This window comes from Psammomys obesus, unplaced genomic scaffold (genome assembly GCF_907164565.1).
Source record: "Psammomys obesus unplaced genomic scaffold, mPsaObe1.curated_primary_1811, whole genome shotgun sequence".
In the NCBI taxonomy this organism is placed as follows: Eukaryota; Metazoa; Chordata; class Mammalia; order Rodentia; family Muridae; genus Psammomys; species Psammomys obesus.
In genome coordinates, this window is record NW_026591560.1 from 2,495,847 (window position 1) to 2,509,670 (window position 13,824).

A 13,824-nucleotide genomic window follows, 5' to 3' on the forward strand; every position below is an offset into this window, starting at 1 on the left:
TTGCCCTCCACAAACTTTCCTGACAGGGGCTTCACATCACCCTGTTCCTCCCCCAACAGAATAGAATGGGAAAGCTGGGTCCCTGCACCCCACGCCTGGCTCTGCACAGTTCTAGCCAGCACCCCCCCCCCCCCCCCCCCCCTCCTCCCCCCCCCCTTCCCCCGCCCCCTCCCTCTCCTCTTCCACGTCACAAGATGACGTCGGAAGCCAGGGAGGGAGGAGGAGCGCCCCCCCTCCCCAGCCAGTGGCTCTCGCTGCAGCTTGCTTTAGCCCAGCCTCCCGCCTCCCGCTGCCCCCCCGTCTCTGAAACCAGCCCCCCCACGCCTGCCAGGAGCTATATAAGGCGGATCGAGGCAGGCGAGGGGGGCAGCGCTGCCGAGCGGAGCCCAGAAGTGGAGCGAGAGCGAGCGAGAGCCTAAGCGAAAGACCTGGGAAGCAAGGCAGAGGAAGCCTCCGGTGCATCGGGACAGGAGCTCAGGTGCTCGGGAGCCGGAGCTGGAGCTCCGCAGCCGGCAGTCATGTACCGATCCACCAAGGGCGCCTCCAAGGCGCGCCGCGACCAGATCAACGCGGAGATCCGGAACCTCAAGGAACTGCTGCCGTTGGCTGAAGCAGACAAGGTCCGGCTGTCCTACCTGCACATTATGAGTCTTGCCTGCATCTACACTCGCAAGGGTGTCTTCTTTGCTGGAGGTGAGCAACCTTAGGCTGCTGGAGACCAGAGCCGTTGGGGACCAGGGATGGAGGAGCTAGGGAACGCGCCGAGACCGCTGCTGGTCTAAGACAGCGTGCTGGAAGGCGGTGAAGGGAAGGGACTTGAGGGGACTCCAGACTTCCTACTTTTTCTCCTGACCTCCGTCTAGACTGGACTGAACGATGGTCCTAGCACCGGATATGTGGGAGATGGAGAGCTAACACGAATGGTTCGGGGTTCCCATTGCCTCAGAGGCACTCCAGGAATCCGGGGAGTTGAGGGAAGGAAGCCTGGCAGGCTGCAGGGAAAGGCTGCTAAGGCAACGTCTGGGGAAGAGCAGCAAGTGCTAGGAAAGGCTGAGAGGGTCTCTCTCTACGGTCTCTGGAGCGCTGTCCGAGGTCCTGAAGCTGCGCCCCTCGCTTGGCGCTGCCCGCGGTGCTGAAACAGACCGGCCGTTCCGAGTGCTGTCCGCGGTGCTGAACCCCGGTCCTTGCGGGGGAGCTCTGTCCAGAGTTCTGACAGCTCAGGGCTGCTGAGGTTCCTGCCGGGCTAGGTAGTCTGAGGGCTCCCCACGCCGCCCCACCCCCCGCTAGACAGTCCCAGCAACAGGTCTCCTGGCCGAGATCCACAAGCATAGGGTCAACAGGTGTCTGCAGAGATAGGTCTGTGGGAACTCCCTGTGTCTTCTCTGGCACTCGGATGCCCCCCTCCTCATTTCTGTTTTGTTATACCTTCTCACCCGACAGGCACACCTTTGGCTGGCCCCACCGGGCTTCTCTCGGCTCAAGAGCTCGAAGACATCGTGGCAGCACTACCTGGATTTCTGCTTGTGTTCACAGCCGAGGGGAAGTTGCTATACCTGTCGGAGAGCGTGAGCGAGCACCTGGGCCACTCTATGGTGAGTACTATGCCTCTTAGTACTTTAGAGCTTTCCACTATTGAGAAACTGAGAGTTGCTGGAGGTGGGGGCTCTGTCCTGAGAAAAGCTATTGGTCACAGGTTGGCTCTCGGCACCTTCACTAATGATCACCTCTTCTTTCATTCCTCTAGGTGGACCTGGTTGCCCAGGGTGACAGCATCTATGATATCATTGACCCTGCTGACCATCTTACTGTGCGCCAGCAGCTCACCATGCCCTCTGCTCTGGATGCTGGTAAGAACCTCTTTTCCCTTCTTCAGTCCACTCCTCTGCTGCCCTCCTCCAACCATCTACTTTCCCTCCAATGCCCATTCTCTCAGTCAGTTTTTCCTTTTGCTCACCTAGATCGCCTCTTCCGTTGTCGATTCAACACCTCCAAGTCTCTCCGGCGCCAGAGTGCAGGCAACAAACTGGTGCTCATTCGAGGTCGATTCCACGCTCACCCACCGGGGGCCTACTGGGCAGGCAACCCTGTGTTCACAGCTTTCTGTGCCCCACTGGAGCCAAGACCCCGTCCTGGCCCAGGCCCTGGTCCTGCTTCTCTCTTCCTGGCCATGTTCCAGAGCCAGCATGCTAAGGATCTAGCCCTACTGGATATCTCTGAAAGGTAAGCCCAGAGTATTCAAATTCCAGTAAGAAGGCAGGCCAGAAAGAAGGGGACCTTAGATTCTTGATCTTAGATTCAGGGCAGGGAGGGTGGGGGTTAAGTGGGCAGAGACCCTGGGGGGGAGTGAAGTGCATGCATCTCAAGTAAAGGCAAACAGAAAGTTGACCTCACCCTTTCCACCTTCCCAGTGTCCTAATCTACCTGGGCTTTGAGCGCAGCGAACTGCTCTGTAAGTCATGGTATGGACTGCTACACCCTGAGGACCTGGCCCACGCTTCTTCTCAACACTACCGCCTGTGTGAGTGTCCTGAGAGGCCGCAGAGAACACAGGAATCTGGGAGAAAGCATGGGAGACAGACCAGGGACGGGCTGTGGTCCAGAGTGATGTTGAGGAGTTTTGCAGGCTGTAAAGTGAACTTCAGGATAAGAAGTTAAGGCAAGAATAGGAAACACTGAGTGGAAAGGTCAAGGCGAGGAGCCTAGAGGTACAGGTTAGAGTAGTCAGAAGGAAGATATCATGGCTCCCTCAATTCAGAGTAGACGTGAGAAAGGTGGATGTGTAGGTGGTGTTTCTTGACGGACTTTCTAACCCTGTATCTCTCTCTCTCCCCAGTGGCTGAAAGTGGAGATATTCAGGCAGAAATGGTGGTGAGACTTCAAGCCAAGCATGGAGGCTGGGCATGGATTTACTGCATGCTATACTCAGAAGGCCCAGAAGGTCCTATTACTGCCAATAACTACCCTATCAGGTAAGATGTAAAACACAGGATGGTGGGAGAGGGAGGAGGGGCTGACATTAGCACAGAGGGAACACAACTAAGAAAACTACTCTGGTATTGGACCCTTACGAACTGCTGCTCCTTTCCTTTCCAGTGACACAGAAGCCTGGAGCCTCCGCCAGCAGCTGAACTCTGAGGACACCCAGGCAGCCTATGTCCTAGGAACCGCAGCTGTGCTACATTCATTCCCAGAGAATGTCTTCTCCCAGGAGCAATGCTCTAACCCACTCTTTACACCCACCCTTGGGGCTCCCAGAAGCACCGGCTTCCCCAGGGCTCCTGAACTAGGTGTGGTCTCAACCTCAGAAGAGCTTCCCCAACCCTCCAAAGAGCTGGACTTCAGTTACCTGCCATTCCCTTCTCGGCCTGAGTCTTCCCTCCAAGCAGACCTGAGCAAGGATTTTGTGTGTACTCCACCTTACACACCCCACCAGCCAGGAGGCTGTGCCTTCCTCTTCAGCCTCCACGAGCCCTTCCAGACTCGCTTGCCCACTCCTTCCAGCTCTCTCCAAGAACAGCTGACTCCAAGCACAGTGATTTTCTCTGATCAGCTGACACCCAGCAGTGCAACCTTCCCAGACCCACTAACCAGTTCACTACAAGGACAGTTGACTGAAACCTCAGCCAGAAGCTATGAAGACCAGCTGACTCCCTGCACCTCTACCTTCCCAGACCAGCTGCTTCCCAGCACTGCCGAGTTCCCAGAACCGCTGGGTAGCCCCACCCATGAGCAGCTGACTCCTCCCAGCACAGCATTCCAAGCACATCTGAACAGTCCCAGCCAAACCTTCCCAGAGCAACTGAGCCCCAATCCTACCAAGACTTACTTCGCCCAGGAGGGATGCAGTTTTCTCTATGAGAAGTTGCCCCCAAGTCCTAGCAGCCCTGGTAATGGGGACTGCACACTCCTGGCCCTAGCTCAGCTACGGGGCCCCCTCTCTGTGGATGTTCCCCTGGTGCCTGAAGGCCTGCTCACACCTGAGGCCTCTCCGGTCAAGCAGAGTTTCTTCCACTACACTGAGAAAGAACAAAATGAGATAGATCGCCTCATCCAACAGATCAGCCAGCTGGCTCAGGGCATGGACAGGCCCTTCTCGGCTGAGGCTGGCACCGGGGGCCTGGAGCCACTTGGAGGACTGGAACCACTGAACCCCAACCTATCCCTGTCAGGGGCTGGACCCCCTGTGCTTAGCCTGGATCTGAAACCCTGGAAATGCCAGGAGCTGGACTTCCTGGTTGATCCTGATAGTTTATTCCTGGAAGAGACACCAGTGGAAGACATCTTCATGGATCTCTCTACTCCAGACCCCAATGGGGAATGGGGCTCAGGGGATCCTGAGGCAGAGGTCCCAGGAGGGGCCCTGTCACCTTGCAACAACCTGTCCCCAGAAGATCATAGCTTCCTGGAGGACTTGGCCACCTATGAAACCGCCTTTGAGACAGGTGTCTCAACATTCCCCTACGAAGGGTTTACTGATGAGTTGCATCAACTCCAGAGCCAAGTTCAAGACAGCTTCCATGAAGGTGAGTCCAACCTAAGTGTCCTGTCCCCGTCCTCCAATCAGATGTTGGATAGATTGGCCAATCCGTTCCCCCTCTCTGTAGCTCAGTCTTATTAAGAGAACGATAGTACCTCCTGCTGAAGAGAGTAGCAGGGAAAGGACAACGCAAAACTCTGTATGAAAGATTAGTAGACCTGGTGGGCAAAGGGAAGTGATGTGTGATAAAGTGACAGACGATCCGTAGGCAAAAGGTCTGTGAGAGGCCTAGTCCAGTCGCCACGCCCACTTAGTAGATGAAAATGATCAAGGCCCCAGAGTTAAAGAACTTAAGTCATAAGTATTTTAAAGTACTTAAGTCATAGAGACATTGATGGAAGTTGATGCTTCCCCTAAAGGGGACGCAGAGCAACAGTTGGTTGGAATTGGAGAATGAAAGAACAGAGCTGAGTCCCTAGCTCCATCCCCGTGACCCTGTGCTGTCCAAAGCTGTGGCCACGTTTTCTTTCCATCTATCCATATTGCCCCTTGACTGCTAATGCCCTGGGGATCATTTCCTCATTTGGCTGACACATTTGAAACCCATAGTCTGTACCAACATAGACGGTACCACAGCCTGAGCTCAAGGACCCTTTTTCCTAATAGGCTCGACTGACTCTCTCTCCCCCCTCCCCTCTCTCCCTCTCCCACAGATGGAAGTGGAGGGGAACCAACGTTTTGAATAAGTCTGTGACTTACCGTCGTCAAGTATGGCATATTGTCATCAAGACCTGGAGCCGCTCTCCACCCCCCCGGGACTGTTGGGGGGACTCTGGGGGCCAGAGGGGGATAGATCTGATTCTCCAGGCCCTGAAGGATTTGGGGGGGGGGAGGTGGGAGGGCAAGGGAGGGGAGCAACTTTTTAAAATCAAGGGACTTAGAGCGATCCCAGTTTCCATTTCAATCTGTATTCACTCGTAGTGAGCTTCCTTGAATGGATTTCAAGCGGAGAACGGGGGAGTCTCACTTCCCCACCGCGCTGCCCCATGGGCCTGGGCCAGTTCTCCACTCCTAGGGGCCAAGTCACCCCTGGGCTTTGGTGGGGGAAAGGCACGGCCCACCTGGGGCTAGCCTGTGCCCTGAGGGGCTCTTGACACCCACGTAGAATTCTCTACTAACCAGTAACGGGATTTCAATTCCGACGGACTCTGCCGCCCTGGCGGCCCTTCCTGTGACTTTTGCGCCCCGCGCCTGGGGTGGGGGGCGCGAAGAGACGCTACATTCCTTTCCGGTGGAGGAAGGCAGATCTGCCGTCACGCGTGTGCTTGCTCGAGTGCGCGTACCCGGTGCGGGACTCACCCGGCCGCCAGACCGCCGGGGCCTGCCCAGGCGGCCACTTCGTGGTGCTGCGGTGACTTTGTAGCCAACTTTATAATAAAGTCCAGTTTGCCTTTTTTGGTACCTCCGGTGTCGCGCGCTATTATGGAAAGGGAAAGGTGGGAAGGCGAGAGCTTGCGGAGCCCAGATGGGAGGCCGGGGCAGGAAACACAGGCTGGACCTCCTTTCAGCCTTGGAATCTCTTCCTGGACTTGTCGATTTCTGCATTCGACCGGAACCGTCCGGGTGTGGCCCACGCTGTGCTCGAAGACTGAGCACTTGTCGGAAGCAGACGCTAAGACTCTGGAGTCTTCCCTCCGCCCTGGGCTTCCAGTGTTCACAGTGTGGTGGGAAGCAGAGGGTGGACAGACAAGAGGGTCCAGATTGGCCTTGACCTTGGATGTGGGTTTAGAGTTTCCAGTCTTTTCCTGCCTGATCTTGCAGGAGACTGATCTCCTTGTGGGGCCATAGATCTTTACGTTGGATACCTACGAAGCTTGCATAGGGCTTTTCGGTCAGCAAATGCCTGATTTGCCTTAATAAAACTCCACTTCGCTGGTGAAGCAATTAGATGAGATAGAGAGAGGTATGGGTGGGCAACACATCAAGCCCCTCAGGTCTGTGCTGTTTTCTCAGCAGCCAAAGCCAGGGAGTCACGCTCTTAGGTAGCCTCAGCTCAGACTCCCCAGGCAGGGAAGAGTTGGCTGGAGCAGGGAGGCCAGAGTAGTCTTCTCTTTTGACCCCTCCAAGTCTGCTGAGAGCAACTCGGTGGAGGAGGAAACTTCAGAATAAGGTGTTTGACTCCAAACTTGAGCGCCCAACAGCCACGAGTATAGTTAGTGGAAGATGAGTGAAAATTAGGAAGTAGAAAGACCTTAATTCAAACCACACTCCCGCCACTTATTTTTTTGGAGTGTGTCTAAATCTTCCCCTTCCTCCGTACACTGAGGGCAGCCACCAAGAGAGACACTGTTAGGACCGGACAGAAGGCTTTTCCAAACCAAGAAGTGCGGAAAAGACCCCAGCTGCTTTGACCTACAAAGCAGGGGTGACCTGGAGACTTAGCTTCTGCTCCTCAAGGAGAGGATGACAACCCCAGGCTCCAGTCTACCCACAGAAACGGAGGCACAGCCCTGACACGCCCGCCCCCCCCCCTCCCCTCATTGTGAAGCCCAGCTGCGGAGCCAGGCCCTTCAGAAGGCCCTTCTTCCACAAAAAGGGAGCTCTTCACAGGGGCCCTTTGTCACCCTCCCCTCCTTTGATGGGTGGCTGGGTGAAGCCAAGAGCAGCACTGCCATCCCCAAGTGGACCCTGACTTAGGGCCGTTCCCTCCTTAGCACAGGGACATTGAGATGGCCAGACAGGTTCCTGGGCTAAGATGGATCATCTCTCTGCATTTGATCCTTGATGGAAGGAGACAACCAGCTCCTGAGAGTTATCCTCCGACCTCTAGCTGCACCCCAGGACACACTCAGGCCTGCTCACCCACCCCCATACCACATATACTACTACTAATAATAATAATAAATAAAAATTTTGGGCTGGAGTGATGGCTCAGAGGTTAAGAACACTCACTGTTCTTCCAAAGGTCCTGAGTTCAATTCCCAACAACCATATGGTGGCTCGTAACCATCTATATAAGATCTGGTGTGCAGGCAGAATGTTATATAAATAATAAATACATCTTTAAATAAATAAATAAATAAATAATTTAAAAATGGTGGTGGATTTGGGAAACGAGAAAAAAAAGACTTTCCTGATATTTGGAGGTGTGTGACAATAATGTATGTTTTATTATATATAATATTATATATATTGTTCCCTCTCTATATATGAATACATATATATATATATATATATATATATATATATATATATATATATATATATATATATACACAAGTTTTTTTTTTTTTTTGCTTATTTGTTGTAACAGGCCCTGGCTGGCCTAGAACTTGCTATATAGACCAGACTGGCTTTGAATTCATGAAGATCTAGCTGCCTTTGCCTCCTGAACACTGAATTGTCTTGGGGTTTTTGTTTGTTTGTTTGTTTTTGTTTTTTGTTTGTTGTTGTTGTTTTGCAGAGAAATCCTGAGATTTATTCTGTTCTTTTTATAATGTAGATATTATATATATTTTATTTTTTATAAGATTTATTTATTTTATGTATAGGAGTGTTCTATCTGCAATTACACCTGCCAGAAGAGGTAATCAGTTCACATTATAGATGGTTGTGAGCCACCATGTGGTAGCCGAGAATTGAACTCATGACCTCTGGAAGAGCAGACAGTGCTCTTAGCTGCTGAGCCATCTCTACAGCCCCCATTTTATTTTTATTTTTATATTAATTACAGTTTATTCACTCTGTATCCCAACTGTAGCCCCCTCTCTCATTCCCTTCTAATCCCGCCCGCCCTCCCTCATCTCCTCCCATGCCTCTCTCCAAGTCTACTGATAGGGGAGGTCCTCCTCCCCTTCCATCTGACCCTAGCTTATAGTGTCTCATCAGGACTGGCTGCAATGTCCTCCTCTGTGGCCTGGCAAAGCTGTTCCCCCTTGGAGAGAGTGGTCAAAGAGCCAGCCACTGAGTTCATGTCAGAGATACTCCCTGTTCCCCTTACTAGGGTACCTACTTGGATACTGAGCTGCCATGGACTACATCTGAGCAGGGATTCTAGGTTATCTCCATGAATGGTCCTTGGTTGGATTATCAGTCTCAGAAAAGACCCCTGTGCCCAGATTTTTTGGTTCTGTTGCTCTCCTTGTGGAGCTCCTGTCCTCTCCAGGTCTTACTATCTCCCCCTTCTTTCATAAGATTCCTTACACTCTGCCCAGAGTTTGGTTATGAGTCTCAGCATCTGCTTTGATACACTGTTGGATAGAGTCTTTCAGAGGCCCTCTGTGGTAGGCTCCTGTCCTGTTTCCTGTTTTCTCCTTCTTCCAATGTCCATCCCATTTGTCTTTCTGAGTAAGGATTGATCATCTTACCCAGGGTCCTCCTTCTTGATTAGCTTCTTTAGGTATACAGATTTTAGTATGTTTATCCTATATTATAGGTCTAGTATCCACTTATAAGTGAGTATACACCGTGTGTGTCTTTTTGCTTCTGGGATACCTCACTCAGGATGATCTTTTCTAATTCCCACCATTTGCCTGCTGGGGCAGTTTTTTTTTTTAAATCAACTTTAAAAATTGTTATTAACTGAACAGTGGTGGTATACACCTTTAATCCCGGCACTCAGGAGGCAGAGGCAGGCAGCTCTCTATGAGTTCGAGGCCAGCCTGGTCTACAGAATGAGTTCCAGGACAGCCAAAACCACACACAAAAAACCCTGTCTCAAAAAAAAAAAAACAACAACAACAACATGTATTATATTATTATTTTGAGAGAGGTTCTCTGTGTAGCCTGGAACTTGTTTTGTAGGCCAGGCTGGCCTCAAACTCACAGAAATCTGCCTGCCTCTGCCTCCTGAGTGCCGGGATCAAAGGTGTGCACCACCACTGCCCAGGTGTTTTTTTTTTTCTTTTTAAATAAAATTACAGATTCGTACTGTATTTACAATACCCCCTGCTCTTTGTTTCTTGTGGTTGTGATGGTGGTGATGCTTTGGATTTTTATCATTTTACTTTTGTTTTTTGAGACAGCATATCATTGTTCAGCTCAGGCCAACCTGGAGTTTACTATGTAGCCCAAGCAGGTTGCAGACTTTCACAGATTCCCGTCTCAGCCTCCCAGGTAGGGGGATTACAGACTTGAGCCTGACCACCTGGTCTGAAGGGAGGACAATAAAATAGAAGAGACAATGTCGCCACCTGCTGGAAGGAGGAGCAGCTGCCTCATTCCTGGCTGGTGAGGCCCCTGCAGTCTTCACCTTAGAACAGACACAGAAACTGAGTCCTGGGGAGAGGAAAGGACTTCAGAATCTGAGAGTGATGTTCTGGGAACAGAGTGCACGAGAGAGGGTGTCTTAGTCACTGTTCTATTGCTGTGAGGAGACACCATGACCAAGGCAACTCATAAAGTAAAGCATTTATGTGGGGACTGGCTCAGAGTTTCAGAGGGTGAGGCCACGACCATCAGGGTGGGGAGCATGGTAGCAGGCAGGCAGGCGTGGCACTGGAGAAGCAGCTGAGACCTTGCCTCCGATCCACAAGATAGAGGCAGAGAAAAACCTCAAAGTCCACGCCCAGTGACACGCCTCCTCCAGCAAGGCCACACCTCCCGATCCTTCTTAAATAGTCCACCAGCTGCGGGCTAAGCATCCAAATATATGAGCCTATGGGGACCATTATCATCCAAACAACCAGAGGGGCATTGAGTTTGGGGGCCAGAAAGACTGAACTCAAGGGGATGGCTCAGTGGGTCAGGGTACTAGCTGCCACGGCCGAAAACCCGAGTTCAATCCCTAGGTTCCACATGGTGGAAAGAAAGAACTGATTCCAGGGAGGTATCCTCTGGCCTCCATGCACACCATGATACTCATGCTCACGTCACGCACACACACACAATCAAAAGGAAAAAGTGAGTTTGTGCACTTCCTCTCTCTACATTTCTCCTGGGTGGAGATTTGTGATACCTGCCTGAGTCAGGAGCTGCCCTTGGTTCTGCAGAGACTGAACAAACAGCTGCACTCTTAATTGGAAAGAACAAAAGGCGAGATGAGGCCTAAACACTAACGGCAAGAACCGGAGTAATGTGACGAATATCTGGGTACCAATTTACAGTGCCACCTTCTCTGGGTGACATGGAGCTAACGCCTAAAAGAGGAAAACAGAGAACAGGAAGCATTTGTAAGGACATTGAAATGGAAAAGGGTTAGACCTGCTTCGGAAATAAAGAGGAAGTTCTGCAGATTGAAGCAAGCAGGAGAAGAGGGAAGACTGCCCAGCGCTTCTACACTGTGAAGAAATCTGGGTTTTATTCTTGCAGCATGTGCTTGCTGTGTGCATGCCTGTAATCCCAGCCTGAAAACAGCCAAGGGTGAAGAATATTGAGCTCCTGGGTAACCTGGGCTGCATAGCAAGACCCTGTCTCACCAAAACAAAACCTGTAAACAACAACAAAAAGAAACCCCTGCAAACAACACCAAACCCCAAGCCAAAAACCAAAGGGCTGGTGTCCAAGCTAGGGTTAGTTACTATCGCTGTAATGAAACACCATGACCAAAAGCAAGTTGGAGAGGAAAGCGTTTATTTGGTTTACACTTCGATATCATACTCCATAACTTAAGGAAGCCAGGACAGGAGCACAGAAGCTGATGCAGAGGCCATGGAGGATACTGCTTACTGGTTTGCTCCCATAGCTTGCTCAGCCTGCTTTCTTATAGAACCCAGCCAGGAGCACAAGCCACAATGGAGGCTGGGCCCTCCCCATCAATCACTAATGAAAAACTGCCTTACAGGCTTCCCTACAGCCCAGTATTGTGAAGGGATTTTCTCAAATGAGGTTTTCTCCTCTCAGATGACTGTGGCTTGAATCCAGTTGACAGAAATCTCACCACCTGGATCAGCAGTTGAGAACCGGATACCAGTACCCGTGAGTCAGATGGCTCCCAGCAGCCTGTAACTCCGGCTCCAGGGGAGCCAAAGCCTCATCTGGCCTCTGTGTGCACTACACACATGTGCACATACAAACACGCAGAAACGCAGAAGTGTGCACATAAATAAAACCGAATGAATCTTAACTGACTTTATTCACTGTGTAACAGGAGTTTCTGTTTGCAACTGTTCTAATTGTGATGTGTGTGTGTGTGTGTGTGTGTGTGTGTGTGTGTGTGTGTGTGTTAAAGCTCAATCACTGACAGCAGGAGCTATGGTCTGACAGTCATCACTGTCCTCTCTCTCTGGTGACACTGAGTCCTGAAACATAACCTCAGAAACAATTTAAGAAGAGTCATTCATCATGGGATTGTAACCTTTTGGTTGTTTAAAATCAGATCTCATGCCAGGCAGTGGTGGCACACACCTTTAATCCCAGCGCTCGGGAGGCAGAGGCAGGTGGATCTCTGTGAGTTTGAGGCCAGCCTGGTCTACAAAGTGAGTTTCAGAACAGCCAGGGCTACAGAGATAAGCCTGTTTCAAAAACCAAAACAAAACAACAAACAAAAAAATCCCACCACCACCAACAAAAACACCCCCCCCCAAAAAAAAATCAGATCTCATTCTTCAGTCCAGAATATCCTCCAGCTTACTGCAATCCTCCTGCCTTAGCTTCTCGAGTATGGAGACTCCAGGCGTCCATTACCACAGTTTTTGTTTGTTTGTTTGTTTGTTTTGATTTTGCTTATGTGTATGTCTGCAAGAAGCCAGAAGAGGGCGTCAACTCCCCCAAAGCCCGAGTTGCAGCTGGTGACAGCCACTTTCCGTGGGTGCTGGTGAGCAAACCCTGGTCCTCTGCAAGAGCAGCACTGTGTCCTAAGCCACTTCTCCAGCTCACGCCCTCCTTTCTGTTCTTCCTTTCTCTCTCTGTCTCCCCATCTCTGTCTTTCTTCTTTGAGACAGGGTTTCGTGTAAGTCTGGCCGGCCTTGAACTCTAAATTCTTTTGACTCTTTCCCACCCAATGTGTTGGAAGTGGAGGAAGCCCTGTGCTTTGTTAGGGCTGCTATTGCTGGGATTAAGCACCGTGACCAGAAACAACTTGGGAAGGAAAGTGTTTATTTCACTCACAGTTCCGTATAACAGGTCATCAGCAAAAGCAGTGAGGGCAGGAACTCAAGCTGGGCAGGAACCTGCAGGCAGGAGCTGATGCAGAGGCCATGGAGGAGTGCTGCTTACTGGCTTGCTCAGCCTGGTTTCTTATAGAACCCAGGACCACCAGCCCAGGAATAGTATCATTCACAATGGACTAGGCCCCATCAATCAGAAAGTAAGAAAATGCCCTACAGGCTTGCCTACAGCCCAATCTTATGGAGTCATTTTCTCAACTGAGGCCTCCTCCTCTCAAATGACTTAGCTTGTGGCAAGTCAATAGAAAACTATTCAGCAGTTGGAAGTTCTGAATGAATGTGTTTTTTGCCATGGTCACACCTTGTCAAGGGTTCCATGTGGCTCTGTTTCAAGAGAAATGGCAAGTCCAGTACACATGTTTATGAAGGACTAATCAGTGTGTAAAAAGATTAGTAACTGCAGTTTCCTCCTCTGAGATAGTTACCTGAGATTGCTCACCCGCAGATACCTTTTGTAGAGAATAACTACCCCCCAAAAAACCAAATGACATGCGGAGGTTCCAGGCAGTAGTAGCAGTGATTCCAGCTTCATTGTATGTGTCTGTCCTTTCTTGATCCCCTTCATATCCCTAGCAAGGTTCCAGGAGCCCAGTTGCTAAGAAAATGTTATACTGGAATTTACAGATATGTATTTTTTACAGAGCTGTTTGGGACAAGGTCTTGCTGTGCATAGCCAGGGCTGGCCTTAAATTCCTGATCTTGCTCCCTCATGCTCCTTTATCATGCCTGACTTGCAGTTCCTTTTAAATACAACCAAAAGAATACAAAACAGTTAAGAATTTGGTCAGATAAAACAGGGTATGGTGGCACATGCATTTAATCCCAGGACTTGAAAGGCAGAGGCAGGTGGATCTCTGTGAGTTTAGGGCTAGCCTGGTCTACAAAGTGATTCCACGACAGCCATGGGTACACAGGGAACGCTGTCTTGAAAAACAAAACAAAACAAAACCCAAAAAGGCTAAAAAAAAAAAAAAAGGAATATACCAAAAAGACAGAATAAGCCTTGGAGACAAGGACCTGGTGACAGCACAGCGAGTAAAGGGACTGCTGTGGGTCCACAGGCAGACAGAGCCAGGCATGCTGACACCTACCTGTAACCCTAGAGCCAGGGAGGCAGAGACAAGCAGATCCCTGGGACTCAGGGGCCAGCCAGCCTGGCCCAGCTGTTGAGCTTCATGTCAGTGAGAGACCCTGTCTCAAGAAATCAGATGGAGGGGCCTGAAGACTCTGCTCAGTGACTGA

At 50.8% G+C, this 13,824-nt stretch overlaps 1 protein-coding gene across 1 annotated transcript; it reads left to right on the forward strand.

Moving 5' to 3' along the window:
• Positions 1-230: 230 nt before the first annotated feature.
• Npas4 (neuronal PAS domain protein 4) lies at positions 231-5,263 on the forward strand. The gene is made up of 8 exons (XM_055610570.1): positions 231-693; positions 1,441-1,592; positions 1,745-1,847; positions 1,959-2,220; positions 2,409-2,518; positions 2,834-2,969; positions 3,094-4,523; positions 5,191-5,263. Exons 1-8 carry the CDS (start codon positions 519-521, stop codon positions 5,217-5,219), a joined length of 2,397 nt encoding a protein of 798 aa, XP_055466545.1. The 5' UTR covers positions 231-518; the 3' UTR covers positions 5,220-5,263.
• Positions 5,264-13,824: the final 8,561 nt, after the last annotated feature.